General features: G+C 52.4%; 2 protein-coding genes across 4 annotated transcripts in view; both read left to right on the forward strand.

Annotated features, from left to right (window-relative positions):
• The window catches only part of LOC102690583 (neuronal tyrosine-phosphorylated phosphoinositide-3-kinase adapter 1), a 34,649-nt gene extending 10,002 nt beyond the window's left edge, over positions 1-24,647 (forward strand). For 2 of the 3 annotated variants that reach the window (XM_069186741.1, XM_069186740.1), the window contains 6 exons: positions 4,458-4,709; positions 12,817-13,190; positions 14,270-16,024; positions 16,467-16,661; positions 16,854-16,954; positions 18,342-24,647. In XM_069186741.1, the coding sequence (XP_069042842.1) occupies positions 4,522-4,709; positions 12,817-13,190; positions 14,270-16,024; positions 16,467-16,661; positions 16,854-16,954; positions 18,342-18,752 (3,024 nt within the window). In that variant the 5' untranslated portion in view covers positions 4,458-4,521 and the 3' untranslated portion in view covers positions 18,753-24,647. The remainder of the gene's footprint in view (positions 1-4,457; positions 4,710-12,816; positions 13,191-14,269; positions 16,025-16,466; positions 16,662-16,853; positions 16,955-18,341) is intronic. The other variant, XM_069186742.1, reaches the window with a different exon arrangement.
• LOC138237802 (protein rtoA-like) lies at positions 1,344-3,464 on the forward strand. The gene is made up of 2 exons (XM_069187644.1): positions 1,344-2,660; positions 3,396-3,464. Exons 1-2 carry the CDS (start codon positions 1,344-1,346, stop codon positions 3,462-3,464), a joined length of 1,386 nt encoding a protein of 461 aa, XP_069043745.1.
• Positions 24,648-26,203: the final 1,556 nt, after the last annotated feature.

Consider the following 26,203-nt stretch of genomic DNA (forward strand, 5'->3'; position numbering starts at 1 on the left):
AGGTGTGACAGTGTGTGTGTGTGCTGGTGAATTCAGGGGGAGTGTGAGAGGAGAGGGACAGCAGTGGCTTTTGCAGTGTCTACAGTCCAGTCAGGTGTGACTGTGTGTGTGTGCTGGTGAATTCAGGGGGAGTGTGAGAGGAGAGGGACAGCAGTGGCTTTTGCAGTGTCTACAGTACAGTCAGGTGTGACAGTGTGTGTGTGCTGGTGAATTCAGGGGGAGTGTGAGAGGAGAGGGACAGCAGTGGCTCTAGCAGTGTCTACAGTACAGTCAGGTGTGACAGTGTGTGTGTGTGCTGGTGAATTCAGGGGGAGTGTGAGAGGAGAGGGACAGCAGTGGCTCTAGCAGTGTCTACAGTCCAGTCAGGTGTGACAGTGTGTGTGTGCTGGTGAATTCAGGGTGAGTGTGAGAGGAGAGGGACAGCAGTGGATCTAGCAGTGTCTACAGTACAGTCAGGTGTGACAGTGTGTGTGTGTGCTGGTGAATTCAGGGTGAGTGTGAGAGGAGAGGGACAGCAGTGGCTCTAGCAGTGTCTACAGTACAGTCAGGTGTGACAGTGTGTGTGTGCTGGTGAATTCAGGGGGAGTGTGAGAGGAGAGGGACAGCAGTGGCTCTAGCAGTGTCTACAGTACAGTCAGGTGTGACAGTGTGTGTGTGTGCTGGTGAATTCAGGGGGAGTGTGAGAGGAGAGGGACAGCACTGGTTCCAGTGCGAGAGACACTCCTGGAGTTGTAAAAGCCCATTGACAGTGATCTACATTGATTCCACAGTACTATACCAGACTCAGTACAGCCTGATAGCAGATAGCTGAGCTTGCAATATGCTCATCACCAGACGACAGTGTTTTCCAGGAACAGATTTGATGTTTGGCAACATTAAGATTGGTTTTCATGTTCATATTGATTATTCTGTAACACTGCACCGCAATGTTTTAGCCTGGACATAAAGAAAATCCCTTCTTTATAATGGGGGACCCAGGCCATCTTGCTCATCGAGTTGTTAGCAGTTAAGTGATATTTCTTTATGCCTTAACATGTGTCTGATCTGATTACACTGTACTGTACTCTGCTTTTAACTTTGCTATGTCACAGTCTGCTTTGAGAAGAATAAGAGTGAGAGCAGAACTTCAGCTGAAATTAAGTAAATCCAGCTACCAAATTCCCCTCCCTCTGTCTCTCATTCTCTCCTTCTCCATTATACTCTCCCTCTATTCCTCTCTCAACCCATATGTATGACGGTGCACAAACAGGAATAAAGTCCCATGTGCAGAACAGTGTGGACAGTAGTGACGACAGCGCACAGGCAAGGGGAGAGTCTTGTGCATGACAGTGTGGAGAGTAGTGATGACAGCGCACAGTCAGGAGGAGAGTCTCGTGCACAACAGTGTGGAGAGTAGTAAGGACAGCGCACATTCAGGGGGAGAGTCTCATGTGCACGACAGTGAGGAGAGTAGTGATGACAGCGCACAGTCAGGAGGAGAGTCTCATGTGCACGACAGTGTGGAGAGATGTAAGGAGAGCGCACAGTCAGGAGGAGAGTCTCATGTGCACGACAGTGAAGAGAGTAGTAAGGACAGCGCACAATCAGGAGGAGAGTCTCATGTGCACGACAGTGTGGAGAGTAGTAAGGACAGCACACATTCAGGGGGAGAGTCTCATGTGCACGACAGTGTGGAGAGTAGTAAGGACAGCGCACAATCAGGAGGAGAGTTTCATGTGCACCACAGTGTGGAGAGTAGTAAGGACAGCGCACATTCAGGGGGAGAGTCTCATGTGCACGACACTGTGGAGAGTAGTAAGGAGAGCGCACATTCAGGGGGAGAGTCTCATGTGCACGACACTGTGGAGAGTAGTAAGGACAGCGCACATTCAGGGGGAGAGTCTCATGTGCACGACAGTGTGGAGAGTAGTAAGGACAGCGCACATTCAGGGGGAGAGTCTCATGTTCACGACAGTGTGGAGAGTAGTAAGGACAGCGCACAATCAGGAGGAGAGTCTCATGTGCACAACAGTGTGGAGAGTAGTAAGGACAGCGCACATTCAGGGGGAGAGTCTCATGTGCACAACAGTGTGGAGAGTAGTAAGGACAGCGCACAATCAGGAGGAGAGTTTCATGTGTACGACAGTGTGGAGAGTAGTAAGGACAGCGCACATTCAGGGGGAGAGTCTCATGTGCACGACACTGTGGAGAGTAGTAAGGACAGCGCACATTCAGGGGGAGAGTCCCATGTGCACGACAGTGTGGAGAGTAGTAAGGACAGCGCACAATCAGGAGGAGAGTCTCATGTGCACGACAGTGTGGAGAGTAGTAAGGACAGCGCACAATCAGGAGGAGAGTTTCATGTGCACGACAGTGTGGAGAGTAGTAAGGACAGCGCACATTCAGGGGGAGAGTCTCATGTGCACGACAGTGTGGAGAGTAGTAAGGACAGCGCACAATCAGGAGGAGAGTCTCATGTGCACGACACTGTGGAGAGTAGGAAGGACAGCGCACATTCAGGGGGAGAGTCTCATGTGCACGACACTGTGGAGAGTAGTAAGGACAGCGCACATTCAGGGGGAGAGTCTCATGTGCACGACAGTGTGGAGAGTAGTAAGGACAGGGCACATTCAGGAGGAGAGTCTCATGTGCACAACAGTGTCACTACAGTGTGGAGAGAAGTAAGGACAGCGCATATTCAGGAGGAGAGTCTCATGTGCACGACAGTGTGGAGAGTATTGAGGACAGCGCACATTCAGGGGGAGAGTCTCATGTGCACGACAGTGTGGAGAGTATTGAGGACAGCACACACTGTCGATCATTCCGCCAGGAATACGGTCCCCATCAGTTTTTCATGTCTGCTCCCTTGGGCGTTTACGAAGCAGAAGCCTCGGACGGGAAACTTCTTTGCAGTGGGATTGGGAATGCAAGTAGCATCCCATTCTGTTTCTGAGGGAAACCAGGCCACTGCTAAAGCACACCCTTTCGGTTGTCTCCTCCCCTGCTGTGCACAGACGTGCAAGCTGGTGGAACAACAGACGCCACACCATGCCAGGCACGGGTTTGTAACCACAGCAGCAGCAACAGCATCACAGAAGAGCTTCAACTGAGATTTTCAATCAGTTTCTGTTTCCTTCAGTGCTGCTTTTTGGTCATAACTTAACATTTAGAATTAAGAGGAGAATACTGGTTAGGGTGGGACATGAGATTGTCTGGTTGAACTGAAGGCACCCTCACCAGCGTTTTGCTAATCCCTCAATGTTTTGCTCATCCCTGTGGTGTCGTGGAAACGCGTCACAATTTGACTCCCACACGCAGCTCACCTTGCACTTGCACTGGAGGCGGGATGTCTCCAGCAGGGGGCGACACACAGTGGCCTTGCAGCAGCATTATCTGTGTTTCGTCTCCCCTCTCAGCCTCCTTCCTCAACCCACCAGCTCCCCTCCCTGCACCCCGTCAAGCTGAGCTGCCGGCAGCAGACCTGAATAATTGCAAGAATAATCTCCTCGAGAACGTAATGCTATAATTGCAGAGCAGCGCGAAGAAATTGCCGGATGTGCAGAATGAAATCATGGACCAATGAGCACAGCCACTCTCGACTCTTAACCCAGTTCTCACTGCAGTACATGATACTGCAGCAGACAACAGTGTACAGAAGCATGGTGAAAATCATGAGATACAGTGACACACACTGTAGCAGGGTAGACCACAGTAACAGGCAGGACAGCATAATAGAGTGGGTTACAGTTACACACAGTACAGTGTTACAGAGTGCAAAGGATCAAGTAAAGGTTTATTCCATGCTGAAAACACAACATTTTGGCTGTGGAGCCTTCTTTGGGTGTAACAGAGTGGACTGCAGTAACACACAGAACAGTGTAACAGTGGACAGCAGTAACATTCAGGACAGTGTAAGAGACTAGACAGCAGTAACACATGGGACAATGTAACTGAGTGGGTTACAGTAACACACAATACAGTGTAACAGAGTAGACAGCAGTAACACACAGCACAGTGTAACACTGAACAGCACTAACACAGTGTAATAGAGTGGATTATAGTGGAATATAGGAGAACAGTCCTGTTACAATTGGGGCTACAGTCCCAGTACAGGAGAACAGTCCTGTTATAATAGGAGCTACAGTCCCAGTACAAGAGAACAGTCCTGTTACAATTGGGCCTACAGTCCCAGTACAGGAGAACAGTCCCAGTACAGGAGAACAGTCCCAGTACAGCAGTACAGTACAGTACAGTGTATTTGTGAGACTGTGTTGCAGTGTATCGGTATAACAGTGTGGCTGTGTAGTTAAATTAGTGTTCTTGCACAGTTTGTATCAATTTGCTAGTGTCGATTGGTGATGTAGAAACTAGAGAAGACAATTTCTTGAGGAATAATAAACACAACCCATAAAAAAAGTGTTTATAACAAAAACATCACCCACGAAAAATGAAGTTTATTTTATATCTTTCTTCCACAGGTTCCTGAATCGGGGTAGTTTCTGCCCCTCTCCCCTCTTTTCTCATTGGTTCACCCCTTGTAAGATGAGCTCTGGCCCCACCCAGGATGTGGTGGTTGAAAACTTCCTGCGTGACATCGAGAGGCGGGGCAGCCGGCTGCACTGCGCTGTAATTGGTCCAGAAGGTCGACACGGCGACATGAACCTCCTGTACCGCAAGAGCCGATTGGACTGGAGACACAGAGACACGGATAATAACAACGCCAAGAAAAGGTGAGAAGAAAAAGAGGGAAGAGCCAGAGAAAGGGAGAGGAGAAAGCGAATACGAGGCGCGGAGAGAAGAGGCAACAGGAGAAGAGAGAGGGAGTGATGAGATAGGGAGGAACGGAAAGGTAGAAGGGGAGAATGAGAAGGAATGGAGAACAGGAAGAGGAGGGGATTAGGAGAGCGGGAGAAAGGAAAGAGAAGGGGAGGAACGGTGGAGAGGAAATGATCAGAGAGGGACAGCGGGTGCTTGTGTTGGGGTCTCCAGTCTGCAGGGCTGTATTTACGGCATCTGCATCACCAATGCGTCGAGCTCCAGCATGGGAAGGACTCCCAAGCCAGAGAGAGAGGTGTCCTGTCCAGGAAGTGAGCCCTGGGGCTCTCTGCTGGTCTCTCCTCTCCTTCACTCTCTGTCTCATTCTTCCATCCCTAGCACATCCACCTCCTCTTCTCCCTCAGTCTCACTCTCATTTTCTCCTTCCCGAACTCCGTCTCCCCTTCCCTCTCAGTCCCTGTTTCTCCCACTCTACCTCTCTGTCCTCCTCCATTTCTCTCCTTCTCTTCCTCACACTCTCCTCCTTCTCTACCACCCTGTCCCTCTTTCCCCGCCTCTCCCTCTCTCTGTCCTTCTCTACCTCTGTCTCTCTCCCTCTCGCTGTGGGGAAACAGCTCTCTCATCAGAGGTCGAGAACGTCGGCGTGAACCTGCTCAGAGCAGGGAGTGGCGCCGTGCTGCTGGAGTCGGCGCCGACCGTGACCCCGGCAGTGTCTGATGGGCGTGTAAAGCACGACACGCGCAGTAACGTCACGGTTCAGGCACACTTGAGTAAATCATGACACCACCCGTGAGAAACAGTGGTAAAACAAAGCCAGTCGATTGGTCCACAGCCCTGTCCTGCAGCTGCGGTGACAAGAAGGCTCTTGTTCAGTCCTGAGGCGGACCTCAGGAGAACGTCGGTGGTCGCTGCATGATCGAGTCACCCGCGGCTGGGACGCCCCAGACCCCCGGGCGCGAGCTCCCGCCTGCGATGCCGGTGCTGCCGGGGGGCGAGCAGGGGAACGGGCCAGAATGGCTTTCCCTCCCCCTGTCCTGTCCCGTCCCGTTCCTCCCTGCTGGTTATCGGCGCAGCTCCTCTGCCACGGAAATCAAAACCGGGGATGAGGAGGAAAAGGATCTCAGGAGAGGAGGAAGAGGAGGAGGAGTGAGGGAGATGGCCAGTGTACTGGGAAGGACGGTACCCCTATTGGATCCACATGGTTCAGAGATTGGCTGGCTGCCGCCCACGTCCTCCACCATAGCTTCGTGCTCTTGGTCTTCACGGTGAAGACATGCGAATGCTCATGTGTCCTCTTATCCTCCCTCCCCCAGTGCTTCTGCTTTTGCTGCCTTGAATGACTTTTAAAAAGAGTTCAGAACTGCCTGCTGTATCTCCTGGTCCTGCCTCGAACAGAACAGCCCGTTGTGACTCCTGTACCCACCGGGTACAGAACCGCCTGCTATGATTACAGAACCTGATGGATATTGGACCTCCTGCTGTGACTCCTGGGTCCACCTGGGAACCACCTGCTGTGATTCAAGGAGCCACCGAGTACCGAACCGCCTGCTGTGATGCCTGGACCTGCTCGGTAACAAACTGCCTGCTGTGACTCCTGGACCCGCCCGGTACAGAACCGCTCACTGTGATTCCCGGACCCGACAAGTACAGGTTGCCTGCTGTGATTCCCAAACCCGTACGGAGTGAGAATGAGGGCGGATGGGCTCCTCCTGCCAGAGCCAGTCTCCTCAGTGAGCACAGAGAGCCCCACTGCGATGCGCAGGGGAGCGAGAGTCGATTGGAGGAGCTGGGCACGTCTCACACTGACATCACTGCTGGCCCACAGGAGAGGCTGATTTGACCAAAGCCGAGAGAAGGTGGCTTCTGAACAACTCATCCCTGCTGTACCCAAGGGCTTTGCTTTCTGTGTGCTGCTGTTTGGAGACATCTCGTGACATGGGGCCTGCAGGGGGCGCTCACCCTGCGGTCTGTGTGGGTCCTATTGCCCCAGTATAGTGACGGGGACACTATACTGTAAAAAGGCGCCGTCTTTCGGATGACATGTAAAACTGAGGTCCTGACTCTCTTTGCTTATTAAAAATCCCAGGGAGTTTCTTGAAAAAAGTAGGGATGTTACCACAACATTCTGGCCACATTTCCCATTGACCTTTACCAATCATGGCCTCCTCATAATCCTCATCTATGAACTGGCTTCATCCCTCTGCTCTCCTCCTCACTGAGAGCTGGTGTGTGGGGAGCATACTGGTGCATTATTATTATTATTATTATTATTATTATTATTATTATTATTATTTGCACTCTGAGAGAGCTGCCTGCCTGGCTGAACCACTAACCCCTTCTTAATCCATTCTGGCCAGGAAACGTCCCAGGACTTGTGAAGTCACAAGAGCTTTAGAAAGACTGCAGACAGCCCATCCTGCCCATTTAGTGGTTCAGTAGTTCACCAGTTCATCCAAGAGACATTTCTGCAGTGACTCGGAGAAGAGGCTTCAATAATGCCATCAGGCTTGTACCAGACTCTGGTGTAAAATAGCTCCTCCTGTTTCCCCATCCCAGTCCTGAGACCATGCGCCTGGGCTGTTTCTCATGATCCAAGACCTTGCTGACAACGCTGCAAGGTTGTCACACACTTCACCCCTGCAGCGCAAGCCAAGGTTGTACTGTAGGGCCAGTCTTTACTGTAGGATCAGTCTGTACTGTAGGTCACTCTGTACTGTAGGGCCAGTCTGTACTGTAGGTCAGTCTGTACTGTAGGTCACTCTGTACTGTAGGGCCAGTCTGTACTGTAGGTCAGTCTGTACTGTAGGTCACTCTGTACTGTAGGGCCAGTCTGTACTGTAGGTCAGTCTGTACTGTAGGTCACTCTGTACTGTAGGGCCAGTCTGTACTGTAGGTCAGTCTGTACTGTAGGGCCAGTCTTTACTTTACGATCAGTCTGTACTGTAGGTCAGTCTGTACTGTAGGTCACTCTGTACTGTAGGGCCAGTCTGTACTGTAGGTCAGTTTGTACTGTAGGGCCAGTCTGTACTGTAGGTCAGTTTGTACTGTAGGGCCAGTCTGTACTGTAAGTCAGTCTGTATTGAAGGATCAGTCTATACTGTAGGGCCAGTCTTTACTTTAGGATCAGTCTATACTTTAGGTCAGTCTGTACTGTAGGTCAGTATGTACTGTAGGACCAGTCTGTACTGTAGGTCAATTTGTACTGTAGGGCCAGTCTGTACTGTAGGTCAGTCTGTACTGTAGGATCAGTCTGTACTGTAGGTCAGTCTGTACTGTAGGGCCAGTGTGTAATGTAGGTCAGTCTGTATTGTAGGATCAGTCTATACTGTAGGATCAGTCTGTATAGTAGGATCAGTCTGTACTGTAGGATCAGTCTGTACTGTAGGGCCAGTCTGTACTGTAGGTCAGTCTCTATTGTAGGTCAGTCTGTACTCTAGGATCAGTCTATACTGTAGGATCAGTCTGTACTGTAGGTCAGTCTGTATTGTAGGATCAGTCTGTACTGTAGGTCAGTCTGTACTGTAGGATCAGTCTGTACTGTACGATCAGTATGTACTGTAGGGTCAACCTGCACTCCTATTATTATTATTCTGATGTGGTCGAACCTTCCAGAAAAACCTCCTGGCATCTCCTCCTGCCTGAGTCTCCCAGGTTCAGTGTGTTAAAGTTGGTCTCGGGACAGGAAGGCACATCTCTGTGCCTGCAGAGACGTTGCAGGCTTGCCACCCACACCACTGCACTCGCTGACGCCCACGCAAAGCGATTGTCCAGAAAGAAGAGGAGTAAACAGCTCTCCCCTCCCACGCCCTGCGGCCCACGGAGGATTACAGCCCCATTCATTCATCCTTTTCGTTCTCGCCCTCTCTTTCATTTCTTGCATTGTTTATTATAGAGGCACACACACACAACACGCAGGATAACGTATTACTAATCCCATATCAGAGAGAGAGGAGGTGAAAGGGAGATAGACTGTGCTGGTATGCACCTTTTTTCAGTGTGTCTGTCTTACCCTGTCCATCAGGTTTTGTGTGCCTAGGTGTCTGTCTTTCTGTGCGGGTGTCTGTGCTTGTCCATCTGTGTGTCCCTGTCCGTCTATATATTCCTCACGTCCCAGTCTGTCTCTGTTTTCTGTGCCTCTGTCTCTGTCTCCCTCTCTGTAAGTCTCTGTGTCTGTCTCTCTGTCTATCTCTGTCTCTGTGTCCCTGTCAATCACACATCTCCAGACCTGCTGCACAGGCTGGTAACCATGGTGATAGCTGGGACGCCTGCCAGTATCTGAATGGTGCTGCTTGGGAGATCTGTGTGTGTAGTGGTTGGGTGGGGGGTAAATAGAGAGGCAGAAAAAATATGCAGACCAACCATTTGGAGGCCAATAAATATTTAATTACTGACTGGGTGAATGGAGAGCCATTGTAAAAAAGCTGCTCTGTGTAGAGGAGCTGTTGAAGAGGAGTGAGAGTGATGTCCTGGACCGGGGCTGGTGGAGGAGCTGTTGAAGAGGAGTGAGAGTGATGTCCCGGACCGTGGCTGGTGGAGGAGCTGTTGAAGAGGAGTGAGAGTGATGTCCTGGACCGGGGCTGGTGGAGGAGCTGTTGAAGAGGAGTGAGAGTGATGTCCCGGACCGGGGCTGGTGGAGGAGCTGTTGAAGAGGAGTGAGAGTGATGTCCTGGACCGGGGCTGGTGGAGGAGCTGTTGAAGAGGAGTGAGAGTGATGTCCCGGACCGTGGCTGGTGGAGGAGCTGTTGAAGAGGAGTGAGAGTGATGTCCTGGACCGGGGCTGGTGGGGGAGCTGTTGAAGAGGAGTGAGAGTGATGTCCTGGACCGGGGCTGGTGGAGGAGCTGTTGAAGAGGAGTGAGAGTGATGTCCTGGACCGGGGCTGGTGGAGGAGCTGTTGAAGAGGAGTGAGAGTGATGTCCTGGACCGGGGCTGGTGGAGGAGCTGTTGAAGAGGAGTGAGATTGATGTCCTGGACCGGTGCTGGTGGAGGAGCTGTTGAAGAGGAGTGAGAGTGATGTCCTGGACCGGGGCTGGTGGAGGAGCTGTTGAAGAGGAGTGAGAGTGATGTCCTGGACCGGTGCTGGTGGAGGAGCTGTTGAAGAGGAGTGAGAGTGATGTCCTGGACCGGGGCTGGTGGAGGAGCTGTTGAAGAGGAGTGAGAGTGATGTCCTGGACCGGGGCTGGTGGAGGAGCTGTTGAAGAGGAGTGAGAGTGATGTCCTGGACCGGTGCTGGTGGAGGAGCTGTTGAAGAGGAGTGAGAGTGATGTCCTGGACCGGGGCTGGTGGAGGAGCTGTTGAAGAGGAGTGAGAGTGATGTCCTGGACCGGGGCTGGTGGAGGAGCTGTTGAAGAGGAGTGAGAGTGATGTCCTGGACCGGTCCTGGTGGGGGAGCTGTTGAAGAGGAGTGAGAGTGATGTCCTGGACCGGGGCTGGTGGAGGAGCTGTTGAAGAGGAGTGAGAGTGATGTCCTGGACCGGGGCTGGTGGAGGAGCTGTTGAAGAGGAGTGAGAGTGATGTCCTGGACCGGTGCTGGTGGAGGAGCTGTTGAAGAGGAGTGAGAGTGATGTACTGGACCGGGGCTGGTGGAGGATTTGTTGAAGAGGAGTGAGAGTGATGTCCTGGACCGGGGCTGGTGGAGGAGCTGTTGAAGAGGAGTGAGAGTGATGTACTGGACCGGGGCTGGTGGAGGATTTGTTGAAGAGGAGTGAGAGTGATGTCCTGGACTGGTGCTGGTGGAGGGGCTGTTGAAGAGGAGTGAGAGTGATGTCCTGGACCAGGGCTGGTGGAGGATTTGTTGAAGAGGAGTGAGAGTGATGTCCTGGACCGGTCCTGGTGGGGGAGCTGTTGAAGAGGAGTGAGAGTGATGTCCTGGACCGGGGCTGGTGGAGGAGCTGTTGAAGAGGAGTGAGAGTGATGTCCTGGACCGGGGCTGGTGGAGGAGCTGTTGAAGAGGAGTGAGAGTGATGTCCTGGACCGGTGCTGGTGGGGAATGGTCAGATTGCAGATCAGTGCTCAGAGCCCACCCTGAGCAGCGAGCAGGAGACGCTCAGAGCCTCAGGGAAGGCAGGGTGGCCAGCCAGGGTGGCCAGGCTTGCTTCACCATGGCCCCGAGCTGCAGCACTCACAGGGGAGGCCGTGTGCTTCCTGCCTGTGTGCGAGAGAAACAGAGAGAGTGGGTGGGAGGTTTATGAAACAAGCGACGGAGAGTGAAGGGAGTGTGTGGGAGTAACAGAGTGTAAATAAGACCTACTGCCACACTTTCAGACTAGATCACAATAATGTAATTAAATACACAATTGTACTACTATTAGAGCAAACAACAGCTGCTTAGCCTACTGTCTAAACTCACATTTAGTTACTGTAAAGACACTGAGTCTGGTCATCGGCAAATTCACATTAACACTCAGTTATCAACAGAACAGTAATATCGCAAAGAGTCTCAATCTGTATCTTCACATTCACACTCAACAACATCAGATCTGTAGAGACTGTAAAGACACTCAGTCCAGCTCATCTGTATCTTCACATTCACACTCATCACCATCAGATCTGTAGAGACTGTAAAGACACTCAGTCCAGCTCATCTGTATCTTCACATTCACACTTAACGCCATCAGATCTGTAGAGACTGTAAACAACACATTGGAGCACACATCCAGCTACACATACCTTGGTCTGACCATCAGCTCATCTGGGAGTTTTGACCTGGCAGTGAAGGCACTGAGGGAGAAAGCACTCAGGGCCTTCTACGCAATAAGAAGGAGGATTTCCAATATCCAACCCATTAGCCTATACGGCAGTGAAGTGTGGGGTCCCCTCTCAGACCAGGATTACACTCAATGGGACAAACACCCCATAGAAACTCTGCACTCTGGAGATCTGTAGAAACATCCCCCATGTGCAGAGAAAAACACCTAACAACGGGTGCAGGGCCAAATTAAGCCAATATCCATTATTAATAAACATCCAGAAGTGGGTAATAAAGTATTGGCTACACCTAAAAAACAGCGACCAAAACTCCTACCACCACAAGGCCCTGCTGAGCCAAGAGCTGAGCCCAAAACAGAGCCCCCTGAGCCAGCTGGTCCTGAGGCTCACTGACCTGAGCCACACCAACACCAGCCAGCCTCAGGACAGCACTGCTAGAGCACCACAACTCAGCACAGATCAAACAGCAATATCTCACACTGGGACACACACACAAACACAACATAAACTGCTACAGAACCCTAAACAGACAATACACACTAGCCGAATATTTGACCAACATAAGTAACAGCGAAAAGAAACAGACCCTGACGAAGTACAGGCTCAGTGACCACAGCCTGGCCATAGAAACTGGGCGACACAGGCAGACCTGGCTGCCCAGAGAGGACAAACTCAGTGACCACAGCCTGGCCATAGAAACTGGGCGACACAGGCAGACCTGGCTGCCCAGAGAGGACAGGCTGTGCTCCCACTGCCAGTGAGGAGAAATAGAGACAGAGGTGCACTTCCTACTGCACTGTGACAGATACTATGGCCAGGCTGTGGTCACTGAGCCTGTACTTCGTCAGGGTCTGTTTCTTTTCGCTGTTACTTATGTTGGTCAAATATTCGGCTAGTGTGTATTGTCTGTTTAGGGTTCTGTAGCAGTTTATGTTGTGTTTGTGTGTGTGTCCCAGTGTGAGATATTGCTGTTTGATCTGTGCTGAGTTGTGGTGCTCTAGCAGTTCTTCCTCAAATTTACAAATCTAATCCCAGAATTCTCACACCTGCCAGAATCACAACAGGTCCCAATCCTACTGGGAGAGGGGAGAGGGTTCTCAGTTGAACTGGCAGCCCAGTATGTGATCTCCTGTCACAGGCTGAGGAGCCTGTGTTGCCCAATAATGCTCCATATGTTTGTATGTTAATATCTTGACATGTGTCCTTCTTGTCAGTGTCTGTAGATTTTTGTTTTATGTTACTTGTATTTGTTTGGCCTTGGCGACGGGGACCGCGGTCCTGCTCCAGCAGTGTCCGGCCCTGCGGCAGGCCCTGTTCTGTGGGCGACAGCAGATGTCTCTCCCTCTCTGTCTCAGCAGCTCTGCCAGTAAGGATGGCTCGGTGACGGTGGGCAAGGTGCGCGACATGGCCTCCTTCCGCAGGCACTTCCGGATGGGCTTCATGACGATGCCGGCGTCGCAGGAGCTGTCCCCGCGGCCGTGCGCCAGCGCCATGGCGCCCCGCTCGCAGTCCTGCCACTCAGTGGGCAGCAGCGTGGAGAACGGGGAGCCCCAGCCTCCCGACCCCGAGCGCCATCAGCACCCCACATCCTCCCGTTGTCCGCCTGCCAAGCCCAAACGCCACCCCAGCACCCGCTTGAGCTCCACGGGGGACCCCCGGCCACCCCCTCCTCCTCCTGAGAACCCCCCGCCCGCCCCGCCGCCCGCCAAGCACTCCGACAAGAAGCAAGGTCAGTCCGGAGAACCGGGAGTCCCATTCCAGAAATGTTTTTACGAGCGCCAGTCAGGCTGTAACTGTGCCAGTCAGTCAGTGCATCAGTGTGCCAGTATGTCAGTCTGTCAGTCAGTGTGGCAGTGTGTCAGTGTGTCAGTATGCCAGTGTGTCAGTGTGCCAGTCTCTCAGTCAGTGTGCCACTGTGTCAGTTTGTCGGTGTGTCAGTCAGTGTGCCAGTGTGCCAGTGTGTCAGTGTGTCAATGTGCCAGTGCGTCAGTGTGTCAGTGTGCCAGTGTGTCAGGCAGTGTACCAGTCTCTCAGTCAGTGTACCCGTTAGTCAGTCTGTCAGTGTGCCAGTGTGTCAGTGTGTCGGTATGCCAGTGTGCCAGTGTGTCAGTGTGCCAGTCTCTCAGTCAGTGTGCCACTGTGTCAGTTTGTCGGTGTGTCAGTCAGTGTGTCAGTGTGCCAGTGTGTCAGTCAGTGTACCAGTCTCTCAGTCAGTGTACCCGTTAGTCTGTCAGTGTGTCGGTGTGTCAGTGTGCCAGTGTGCCAATGTGTCAGTGCATCAATGTGCCAGTGCGTCAGTGTGCCAGTGTGTCAGTGTGCCAGTGTGTCAGGCAGTGTACCAGTCTCTCAGTCAGTGTACCAGTTAGTCAGTCTGTCAGTGTGCCAATGTGTCAGTGTGTCGGTATGCCAGTGTGCCAGTGTGTCAGTGTGCCAGTCTCTCAGTCAGTGTGCCACTGTGTCAGTTTGTCGGTGTGTCAGTCAGTGTGCCAGTGTGTCAGTGTGTCAGTGTGTCAATGTGCCAGTGCGTTAGTGTGTCAGTGTGTCAGTGTGCCAGTGTGTCAGTCAGTGTACCAGTCTCTCAGTCAGTGTACCAGTTAGTCTGTCAATGTGTCGGTGTGTCAGTGTGCCAGTGTGCCAATGTGTCAGTGCATCAATGTGCCAGTGTGTCAGTGTGTCAGTGTGTCAGTCAGTGTGCCAGTGTACCAGTCTCTCAGTCAGTGTACCAGTTAGTCAGTCTGTCAGTGTGCCAGTGTGCCAGTGTGTCAGTGTGCCAGTCGGTCTCTCAGTCTCTCCCTGCTCTATCTCCAGCTCTGAAGAAGTCGGACTCAGGGGAGCTCCCAGGAAGGAAGGTCCCCCCTCTGAAGCCGAAGCGCAGCCCTAACACCCAGCTCTCTGTGTCCTTCGAGGACCCCTCCATCCGGCCGCCCCCCCTGCCTCGTGGACCCCCCCCAGCGGCGCCCCCCCCTCCACGACCCACCCCGGACTGCAGCCCCGCCGGAGGGGGAGGGCAGGAGGAGCAGGAAGAGGAAGAGGAACCCGTCTATATCGAGATGGTGGGGGATGTTTACAGGGAACCCCAAAATCCGCCGCCTGTCTCCCACCCCGGAGCCACCACCCCAGACTCGGACTCGGACCAGAGCGAGGCCATCTACGAGGAGATGAAGTACCCCCTCCCCGAGGAGGCTGAGCCCCGAAACCGGGCACTCCTGAATCCCGAGCAGCTCCCAGTCCCCTCCGCTAAAACCCCGACCCCTGTCCTTGCCTCCTCTTCCTCCCTCCCCGGCCCGCACTTTTCCTCCGCCGCCTCCTCCTCCTCTTCCTCCTCCAAGCCGAAAGCCACCGTCTCCATCTCTCACTCTGCCCCCCTCCCTTCCTCTTCCTCCGTCTCCGCCTCCCTGCCCCTGCCTCCCGGCTCCCGCGCCTCCACGCCTTTCCTCTTCTCCAAGCCCTCCGACAAGATCCCGGCGCCCTTCCCCAACCTGCTGCAGCACCGGCCCCCGCTGCTGGCCTTCCCCCAGCCCGCCGCCGCCTCCAGCGGGGTGGGCATCCACCACAAGTCCCTGGCGGCGGCCTCCTGCTCCTCCTCGGCCAAGCTGGCCACGGTCAGCACCCAGCCGCCCTCCTCGCTGGGGCAGATGGGCAGCTGCTCCTCCGGCGCCTCGTCCTCCAAGCTGCCGAAGCTGCAGCTGGGCAAGGAGGCGTTGGCCGGCGGCGGCGGCGGCGGTGGCGCCCAGCAGGAGGCGAGAGAGAAGCCCCCCGAGGGCAAGGAGCAGCCGCACTTGGCCCCCGCCCCCGGCCTGAGAGCCCGGAGCCACTCCACCCCTCTGCCCCCGTCTTCCCAGTCCGCCGCCCACTACTCCCACTACCACCCCCACCACCACCACCACCACCACCACCACCGCAAGCCCGACAAGGAGCTCCCCACCTCCCACAGCATGAAGCTGGGGCCCCACGCGGCGGCCCAGGGCCCCTCCCAGTTGCCTGTCGCCGGGCAGAAGGACCGGGCCTTCCTCAGGCCCGACAAGCGCGAGCCGCCGGCGCCCGCCCCCCAGAGCAGCCCGACTCCCGGCTCCGCCCCGGCCCCGGCGGCCGCTACCTCCGCCTCCTGCTCGGCCCCGGCCCCCCCGCCGGGACGCTCGCTCACGCCCGCCTCTCGGACCCTCCACAGCCGCAGCCAGACCCCGCACCCGCACCCGGGCCCGGTGCTGCCCCTGTACCAGGCCCAGCACGCCAGCCTCCCGGAGAGCTGCAGCCCCATGCTCTGGACCTACCCCTCGGCCGGCCTGAAGAGACCCCCGGCCTACGACAGCCTGCGGGGGGCGTCGCTCCCGCTGCCGCACCCCTCCGCCCTGCCCAGGAGCAGCTCGGCCGCCCTCCCCTTCCCCCAGGGGGCGCCGGCGGGCAAGGCCGGCGGGCTGGCGAGGCAGGCGCAGGCGCAGACGGCGGCCCAGGCGGACGCGGCGCCGGGGAACCCCCCTGCGGCGGGGGCCCGGGACGAGGAAGGCCCCTGCTGGCCCCTACAGAGGAAGATGTCCTTCAGCCACAGCAGCCGGGACGCGGAGAGTGAGTGCGCCGACGGGGAACCCCAGAGAGCCCCCAGATCCCGAGCCCAGGCTCCTGTAACCGCACTCTCCTTCCCGGCTGTTCTCCGTGCCGGAGGGAGTACAGGAGCCTGGGGAAGCTGGGAACTGAGGCGGTGGGGGAGGGGTGGGTTTGGTGACTGAACACGCAATGCAAGCGGATCTGAATGGATGTGAAGATTTCTGGTCCAGGGGGAAGAGTGCCACCTGCAGGTCGACCAGCACAGCCTCCAGCAGGATCCCGGCCGACCTTTGAGGTCTCCCAGCCCAGCACGGCTCAGGCTCTCTCAGTCTGGGCTTGGCAGTTGAACCGCTGGAGTAAGAGAAATGTGTGCGGTTGGCGGGGTTTGGGGGTGTAGATGTGCCAGATACTGCATTAAAGTCCTGACGCTCTCTCCCTTCCCTCCATTGCTTCTCCCCCCCAGAGCCTCTGGACGACGCTAGAGTGTGGAACGGCAGCACCGATGCCCTGATCCACACGGAGAAGGAAGAGAAGCCTCTCGGCCAATCAGGGATCCCCGTGCGGATGGTGGGGCTAGACGGGTCCTCGGGGAGGGCGCTCGGGCGCTCGGGGCTGCCCTTGCCATGCCAGACTTTCCCTGCCTGTCACCGCAATGGAGGTACCTGCTCAGTAGAGTAATAAGCCAGCACTGAAACACACTGCTCCGATTGCCTAGGAGTTTCATCCATCCACCTGTTTTCTAAACACTTCATCCTCTCCTCATTTACCGCGCTGCACCTTCAGAAGAGAGCCTTGGAAGGAGGGATTAATGAAGGTATTAACTGTGTGTGCGTTGCGCCTGTGTTCACAGAGCTGGGGCGACTGGGGCGCTCGGCCTCCACCTCAGGAGTGAGGCAGGGAGCCACAAACGTGCAGAGACAGTGCAGCCTCCCCAGGGACAGCCTGGGCCAGGTAAGTCACTTCCTTCCTGAACAGCTCAGCAAAGCACTGCAGGGACCAAAACGAGAGAGTACAGACCAGCACAGCATGGATCAGACCAGAAAAACAGAGTACAGAGCAGTACAGTGCAGATCAGACCAGAACAACAGAGTAAAGACCAGCACTGCACCGATCAGACCAGATCAACAAAGTACAGAACAGCACAACATAGATCAGAACTAAACAAGAGAGTGCAGACCAGCACAGAACCGATCAGAACAGCACAGCATAAATCACATCAGAACAACACAGCACAGATAAGAACCAGCATATATCAGAACTTCGGCTTCCGGTACTGGTATCTGGCATATAAGGTTTGCTCATCAGAATGAACTCTGCAGTCCAGAGCTCCTCCATGACTAGCGTGACTCTTGGCCAGGTGTCAGCCTCTCTAATGGCAAAACTGCAGGCTGTCTGTGTCTATGACCTTCCTGTGCGCTGCTGCAGCGGCACTATGCTGTGGTAGAGCCCTGGTGCCCTCTGGTGGTCTTGTTGTGGTATTACAGGCAGGCCCATTGCACCACACACGCAGCATGTCCATATCACCCAGGTATCACCTTAGGGTGGCTTCATGGCTGTTCCCCTGGTTTTCAGAAAGTGAAAAGTCTGTGAATAACTCCCAGAGCATCACCCCAACCCAAGTGTTTTGTTTTCAGCTTGGGGAAACATGGTTACCCAACTCCAGAGATTATATACTGTACATTGAGCCCAAGCTGTGCATTTGTGATTATTTAAAATGGCAAGGAAAAGAACTTCCTTGGGTACTGAGTGTTTGTAAAATGTTTGAGCCCTGCTCTCCTTCTCTTTCCTTTGTCTCCTGCCCTTGTCTCACCCTTGGGAGTGTCAGTCTCTCTCACTCCCTCCCCCCTCTCTGCCTGACTGTTGACAGTGTCAACAACCACAAAGTCACAAGTGAACTGACAGAACATGAGAGCTTACAGAGGAGAGGAGGCCATCTGTCCCCCGTGTTCCACTCTCCTGCCACCGTTTGTGTAAAGAGCTGCCTCTTGTCCTGATTGGAGGAGCTCATCCAGATGTTTCTTAAAAGAAGCCAGGGTATCAACTTCAATAACATGGCTGACTGGCTTGTGCCACTCTCCCACCATACATCCTTTGTGTGAAGAACCGCATCTTGTTCTCAGTTTTAAATACACGTCCATGCAGTTTCCACTGTTATCTGCTGTTGTTTGTGTTATAAGGCGTTCAGGCAATAATTCTTTATAGTAATCTTAATTAACAATATGTTAGGGCATTATGAACATGTACATGATATTTACAATATGTTCTGTATACTATATTAACAAGAAAAACTGCTTTTCTTGTTTTCTTTCTTAATCTACCCCTTTCTCTGTCTCTCTAGCTCCAGCCCTTGTCTCAATCCTCGCAGTGCCAGACTCCATCCAGTGGGGGCGCTACCACTCCACAACAGCAACCACCACCACCACAGCAGACCCAAGCGCCACAGCATCTACACACCCACCCCCACTTCCAGTATCAGAACCATCCCCTCCACCTCCCGCAGTGCCAGCCTCCAGCCACGGGGGGCACCCCTCCCACCCAGCCGCCCCGCGACGGGAAGCTGCTCGAGGTGATCGAGAGGAAGCGCTGCCTGTGCAAGGAAATCAAGGCCCATAGGCGTCCGGAGAGGAGCCTGTGCAAACAGGACAGCATGCCCATCCTGCCCAGCTGGCGAAAGACCCCGGAGCCCCGAAAGACTGGCACCCCACCCTGCCAGAGACAACAGGCTGTGTTGTGGGACACTGCTATCTGAGAGAGAGAGGGATAGAAGGAAAAAGGTGGAGGAGAGGGCTGGCCTGCCAGAGATCACAGGCTATGCTGTAGGACACTGCTGTATGAGAGAGGGAGGGACAGAGGGATGGGGGTGGAGGAGAGGGCTGGCCTGCCAGAGATCACAGGCTATGCTGTGGGACACTGCTGTATGAGAGAGGGAGGGACAGAGGGATAGGGGTGGAGGAGAGGGCTGGCCTGCCAGAGATCACAGGCTATGCTGTGGGACACTGCTGTATGAGAGAGGGAGGGACAGAGGGATGGGGGTGGAGGAGAGGGCTGGCCTGCCAGAGATCACAGGCTATGCTGTAGGACACTGCTGTATGAGAGAGGGAGGGACAGAGGGATAGGGGTGGAGGAGAGGGCTGGCCTGCCAGAGATCACAGGCTATGCTGTAGGACACTGCTGTATGAGAGAGGGAGGGACAGAGGGAGAAGGGCATGCAAGCAGGAAGGAAGACATTAGCTGAGAGAACGAGTGGGAGAACAGAGGGAGCTACGAGAGAGGTGTGAGAGGAGAATTAGAAGAGAACTTTGGAAATGTACAAAAGCAATCAGGAAGCAGTGCAACACTGGGAATATTTGTTTTTCTCTGGATCCCGTGCGTCCTGACACTCTGTCACTCTGTCAGTCTCCATGTTCCATGTGCCGCCTCTTGTTCAACACAAGGGCTTTTCTCCCCCCCCCCCATGCTGCCACAGCGCCCCCTACAGCCTATGCTGAGGTTGCGCCATGAGAGAAAGCTGGGGAGAAGGGGCTGACTGCTTTCTGCAAGGGGTCTGTGGGCGCATGAGTGGAATGAAGGGGTATGCTAAGTTGTCAGAGTGCTGTGTGCCAAATGTTGAGTTTCTTCAGCCATCAAACGAACGAGTTAAAAGATATAGAAGTGTTTCAGTCATTGTCCAGTACAGTATTGGAATCAGGGTTGGGGGGCATGGGGGGTGGGATTAGGATGTGGGGGAGTGCCGTGTTGGGATCTGCTTCTATTCTGCACCATTTTCTTTGACTCTGTCCTCACAAGGCTTTTAAAAGCACATTAGGTGCCTCAAATCCAAAATCCAGTCTAGTGTCCACATTTGGTGCTGCAGCAGAGATTTGATTACCTGGAAGTAAGCAGATTATTATTATTATCATTATTATTATTATTATTATTGTTGACATCCATTTACAAAGCTGGGCACTTTACTGGAGCAGACTGAGTGTTGTCGACTGCTGTGTCCCACCCAGGACTTGGGCCTGCAGCCATCTGAGTCCAGGCTTGTCCACTCTTCCCCAGACCGGGGGACACGGCAGCGCAGATGAGTGTGTTCTTTCTGTGTCTCCCCTCCAGTACGCCTGGATGCAGCCTGTTACGGGACCCCAGGGCTCCTGACTGAAGGACTGTGGGTTCATATCCCCGGTGGTGGAGAGATGGGGGGGTACCCCCTTGAGCAGGTTACTTTACTTGGCAGCCAGAACCAGCTGTACTATGGGGGCGCCAGAATGTGTTTACAAAAAACGAATATGAAAACTAGGGCTCGATGTCTCCATGACACATCCCGAAACTCCACACACACCGAGTGGCCTACTGGGCCTAACACCAGCGCCTCCCTTTCCTCAGCCAGGCTCAGGACCCCGTCCCTCCAGACTGCAGGAGGAAAAATGACTTTGAATGTCCTGTCTGTGGGTCGGCCCTGTGTCAGATCTGGGAACTGCGCACACATAACCACAGCCCCTTCCCCCAGACACACAGGCAAGCAGCTGGCTGACCTGCTGCCCGACCCGCTGCCCAATCACGCACATCTGCCCAGGCAGAACGTTGCCGACGTGCGTTTACGAAACGACAGATAGCTGAAGAGGGAACAGGGTCAAAAGCCTCTCAGATGGATTCATTCATCAGGAATTCTGGAGGTTTCCTTGCCTTTATGTGTCCGTCAGAATTATATATACTTATAATTTTTTGAGACACTTGCATTTATACAGATTCTGCTTGCACATGATTGTCAATGAATGACGATGTCATTATCCAGCGCCACGCTGGAGCACCTCCTCTCTTCCTTTATCCATCTCCCTCCCCCATCACTCTGCCTCTAAGAACCTACTGGGCTGGATGAGCTGAACGGTACCCCTCTTGTTCAGGACTGTTCTTATCTCTGTCTGACCCCTTGCCTCTCTCCCTCAACCTCGAGATGTTCCAGCTGTCTCCAGCTGGGGGGTGTAAACACTGGTGTAAACGCCTGCCCTGGTGTAGTCGAACACCAGACCTTGTCTGCAGAAGCTGTGTCGGGTGCAGGAGGGTGACACGTGCCCCCTGGTGGAGATCAGGGCTGGAGGCTGAGGGGTGTCAATCCCATGCTGCCCCAGCCCTTGGCTGCAAGGGGGCCTGGCGGCTGTGGTTGTGGTCGGGCCAAGAGCAGGTGTCCCACTGGGAGAGGGGCTGGAGCACCTGGAGGAAGGTGGCTGCTGGCTGGACAGCTCTTCCACACACTCACCCACGCCCGTGTCCCTCCCACCGACTCGCCATCTTCACTCCCTGTCCCAGACTCTCCCTCTGGGCCCATGGAGAAGGAAAGGATGCCTTTTTGTTTCTAGTTATTTCCAGTGTGGGGAAACCAGTCTGGCAGAAGACTGGCAGTAACACCATGCAGAATCCCTTTAAATTCTGATTGTACTTTTTTCTATTCCTTTAAGAGTGATTAGTAATTGTATTTTTACTGAATTTATTTTGACATCTTTGCTGCTACTTTGATTCATGTTCCTAGTACAGGAGGTGATTTTCCAAGTGCATTGTGGTCGATGTTGGGTGTAAACCAGGGTAGGGTTCTATGTGTAATTATGAAGCACTTTCAGCAGTTCCTGTTTGATTTATTCTCAGATTAGTTGCCGCCATTACTTTTTTGTGCTTTTTCCTCAAGAGAAGGTCAACCTGAAATTAAGTAGCTACATTTTAGACACAAAGGATTTGCATTATGAAACACTGGCTTATCCCAAAGCCTTTGACTCATTGTACACAGTCTTATGTGAAACTCTTGATACAAGGAGCTAAACTACTCAACCCAGCAAGAAAAGTCTATAAGCAGAGCAAACTGGGAGTGCTTAATTCAGTCAACTTAATTTACCAGGTAAAAACATAAACAATTGTATCAAAACAGTAGGCACCGTGCAGCTTACATTTGAATGATTCAACCAAAGCAGAATTTTAGAAATGAAGACGGCTTGTCAGATAAAGATCAGATGTTCCAATATGCAGTGTACATAAGTCATGTTGTCACTCAGATCACTCCAAGCACCTCTTTGAAGACAGGAATTGCTGTTGGCTAATGAATCCATACAACCACATGAGAAAGCATGATGTCACTCATTTTTGATCTGCCCTTTCTTCTGCACATGGCCTCTCAGTCTCATCAACACCACATTGTATGCCTTCCTGTGCAAGGCAGCATGGGAAAAAAATCCTTCTCCACCCCTCCACCTCATCACATGCTTCGCCCAGGGCTTGAACAAGGGCATGCTGCTCATAGACTGTCCACCTCCAGGCTGGAGAGAATTTCTGTTGGCTTTGGAAAAGGAGAATAAGGAGGCAGGAACATGCTCATACACTGTCGGTGCGCAGCAAACCATAGTTGCATCACCAGTGCACAACCGAAGTTTGTTGCTCCTGACCACACATGTCATTTCTGCATCTGGATGGACAAGCGGCCTGGGTTGAATTGCTCAAGCTCCGACACCAGTCTCGGATGCTGCACTGCTGCTGTCCCAGCACATCTCGTGCAGCGCAGACCGATTACATTCTGCCCAGAAGGTTCTCACATTTCTAGGGCCTGTGTAGGAATCTGCTGTTGGCCTCTCGAGTTAAACACTCATTCGATGACTGGAGAAGAAACACATCTGTTCTTCCTGCACAATCACATCTCAAGGCCTTCACTTATTCTTCGTTTTTTCCTATGAAAAGGAACCAAAGTGATCTTTATAGGAGGGCCTTCTCAATCCATCCATTGGTCCGATTCCACAGAATGCTGCGCCGAATACAAGACAAGGCACCACAGCCTCTTGCTCTGCAGGGAGAATAGAGCCTCCACCACTTGCTCGTCTCCTTCCACTTTTCTTGTACTGCAGAGTTCAAAATATCAGTCAGGCACTAGTGCAACGACAGTATAACGATCACAAACGACTCTACAACAACACTGCTTTCACAACAGCTGACTCACTAGTTCACAGCCCATTCTGCTGATCGGCGCTACAGCTGAGCTCCTCGGCGTGGCTGTCTCTGAAAGAGATAGCCTAATAGGAAACTGGCAGGCTTCTGTGCTGTGCTGTCATGATGATCAATGCAGTAACCTGCCAGTGTCACACAGACAAATCAATTGCCCAGAATGGACCACATGTGTGAACAGTCCTCAGTGTGATTGAAAGAAATGCAATCACACAGGAGTGTGGGCCAGAGCTGGTTTTGAAACTAAACGATTGAATGTTTCACATTTGGTATTTAAACTCTAAAGTCTAAAGACTAAAGTCTTGAGGTTTGCAGCTCAATTTGGCACACTGTATTTAGAGTTTTGTACATACAGCAAGAAGACCGTTGTGTATAATGAGTCAAAGAAAAGGCTGTAATCCAAGTGTTTGTCTGAAGTTGTCCTAAATTATCCTGCACTGCCAGATATTAAATTCTAAAGCACTGTAAATTACAACAATGTAAAATTCTAGATAACCACTGCATACAGGCAGGGCCAGTGTAAAACACTGGATTATAACTGTATACAAACAACACAGGTGTAAAACACTGGATTATCACTGTATACAGGCAGACTCACTGTAAAACATTGGATTATAACTGTGTATGGGCAGAGCCAGAGTAAAACTCTGGATTCAAACTGTATACAAGCAATGCCACTGTAAAATTTTGGATTATCACCGTATACAGTCAGACACACTGTAAAACACTGGATTATCACTGTATACAGGCAGAGCCAGAGTAGAGCTCCGGAATATCACTGTATACAGTCAGACACACTGTAAAACACTGGATTATTACTGTATACAGGCAGAGCCAGAGTAGAACTCTGGAATATCACTGTATACAAGCAACGCAGGTGCAAGACACTGTATTATCATTGTATACAGATCAGACAGACCCAATGTAAAACACTGGATTATCACTGGCAAACAGTCTGGATTTAGATGCTCAATTTCGGAGATGTAGTTTTACTCCATGATAATAGGAATTCAGTGGCACGACAGTTAACTGTTACAGTTAACCTTACAGTTCAAGGGTACCTGGTTCAACAATGGCCTTAGATACACATCTGTAGGGTGTTTGCATGTTGCACCTGCATTCATAGGCCATCCTGTTAGGTTATCTGGCTACTTTAAGTTGATCATAATGTCCACAACTGCCCATGTTATCCCATAACATCAATCATTTATCCGTGCGGGATCACTGATGCGAATCCAGCCACACTTTCCCAACACACACCTGCGAGATCACGGTAAGCTCGGGGCAGAGGCGGCGGTCCAGGCATACGGAGATTCTTGGGAAGCTGCTTGTCAGGTGGTCATCACAGCGTGGCCATGTCATGTCCGCGCTCCCTTTTGGAATTCTATCCGAGCTGGGAAATATGGGGAATATGCATGGCAGTGGGATTATTCCGACGAGGGATAGGGTGAATTGTAAATCCAATAATATTGATAGGGTTGATTGTAAAGCTACCAGAATGAATAATATTAAGATTATTAACACATTAATGATGATCATAGCAGTAAGAATATACTGAATGAAACGCTGATGCGTTTTGTTGCCGAAATGTCAATGGATTTCTGTATAAAGAAAATAATTAGCTTTTTTTGGTATTGTAAAATATTCTGTGCACAGCCTATTAAAATGGAAACTATACGATACTCAATTAAGCTTGTCTTTCTCCTTCCTTCCAATCCTATGTGCTTGATACAGTACATTAGGATTTTACTGAAAGTTGCATCCAGAGAAGAGGACAGATTTATGTCCAGTACAGTAGGTACAGGTACAGAGAGTTTATGTCCAGTATAGTATAGTAGATAGTTCATGTCCAGTATAGTATAGTAGGTACAGGTACAGAGAGTTTATGTCCTGTATAGTGCAGTAGATAGTTCATGTCCAGTATAGTATAGCAGGTACAGATAGTTTATGTCCAATATAATATAGTAGGTACATGTCCAGATAGTTTATGTCCAGTGTAGTATAGTGGGTACAGATCCATATAGTTTATGTCCTCCATAGTAGATACAGAACCAGAGAGTTTATGTCCAGTATATAATAGTCTATATATTTACTTCATACACAGCCTTCATTTCAGGAGCCCCTGCTCGTAAGAAAAGGGAACGCCGCTGTCTACGGAGATGGTCACTGTGAGCCCGCTTGCGTTAAACACCTAGCCCGCCCCACCCCGCCAGTCCTGCAGTCCCTCCAGCGGGCAGCAGAGGGCGCGGCTGGGCCGGCGGTCGCGCCACCTTGAACAGCAGGAGAGGCGGGTGCGTTGCAGAGCGTCGGCTGTCGCAAACCGCCAGCCCAGCGCCTCGGCACGCCTTGATTGCGGAACGACGTCTGCCCTGATACAAAGACCACTGCGAATGATCGTAGTCACTGATAAAGTGTAGTAACGAAGGCATCATCGAAAACAGTGGGAATCTTAGCAGCCTCGTGGGTAAACGCTGGAACTGTACCGTGGTAACCTGTTTTGAAAACCGGATGATTCTTGTCTTATTACCGAAGACGGTGTTTTAAAATTCGTGCGATTTTAAAAGATTTTGCACTCGCTGTTTGCGAGTATTTACTAGCTCGGTAACCTCGGTGGCCACCGGCAAATATACACGAGCGCGCGCGCTCCCGACGCCTTGATCCTGCTGGATTCGCGCAGTCGCGTGACGTCGTGTTAAATCCCTGCGGGTTATCGCGTTTATCCCGCGCGAGCCGACGCTCTTTGCGGGCTCTCCCCACACCTGCTCTCGTGCCGTACGTCCCGTGTGTTCCTGCTACTGTTGAGTCGTGCGCTATACTGCACTACAGAGACTTCCACTGTTATTTAACTGCTTCACTTTGCTTTGCTTTGTTTTTACCCTGATTTCACCGTTTTACTAGACTAGAACAGTCCCGTTACAATAGGGGCTACAGTCCCAGTACAGGAGAACAGTCCTGTCACAATAGGGGCTACAGTCCCAGTACAGGAGAACAGTCCCATTACAATAGGAGCTACAGTCCCAGTACAGGAGGACAGTCCTGTTACAATAGGGGCTACAGTCCCAGTACAGGAGAACAGTCCTGTTACAATAGGAGCTACAGTCCCAGTACAGGAGAACAGTCCCGTTACAATAGGAGCTACAGTCCCAGTACAGGAGAACAGTCCTGTTACAATAGGGGCTACAGTCCCAGTACAGAACAGTCCTGTTATAATATGTAACTATGATAAACGTTTAACATTCTTTT

This window comes from Lepisosteus oculatus, chromosome 3 (assembly GCF_040954835.1).
Source record: "Lepisosteus oculatus isolate fLepOcu1 chromosome 3, fLepOcu1.hap2, whole genome shotgun sequence".
Lineage (NCBI taxonomy): Eukaryota > Metazoa > Chordata > Actinopteri > Semionotiformes > Lepisosteidae > Lepisosteus > Lepisosteus oculatus.

What these genes read in the sequence shown, in the direction of transcription:
- LOC138237802 (XM_069187644.1), top strand. Translation starts at nt 1,344, where the DNA reads ATGACAGCGCACAGTCAGGAGGAGAGTCTCGTGCACAACAGTGTGGAG. An exon ending in TCACTACAGTGTGGAGAGAA is followed by an intron (nt 2,661 to 3,395) that starts GTAAGGACAGCG and finishes CTCCCCTCTCAG; the next exon opens with CCTCCTTCCTCAACCCACCA.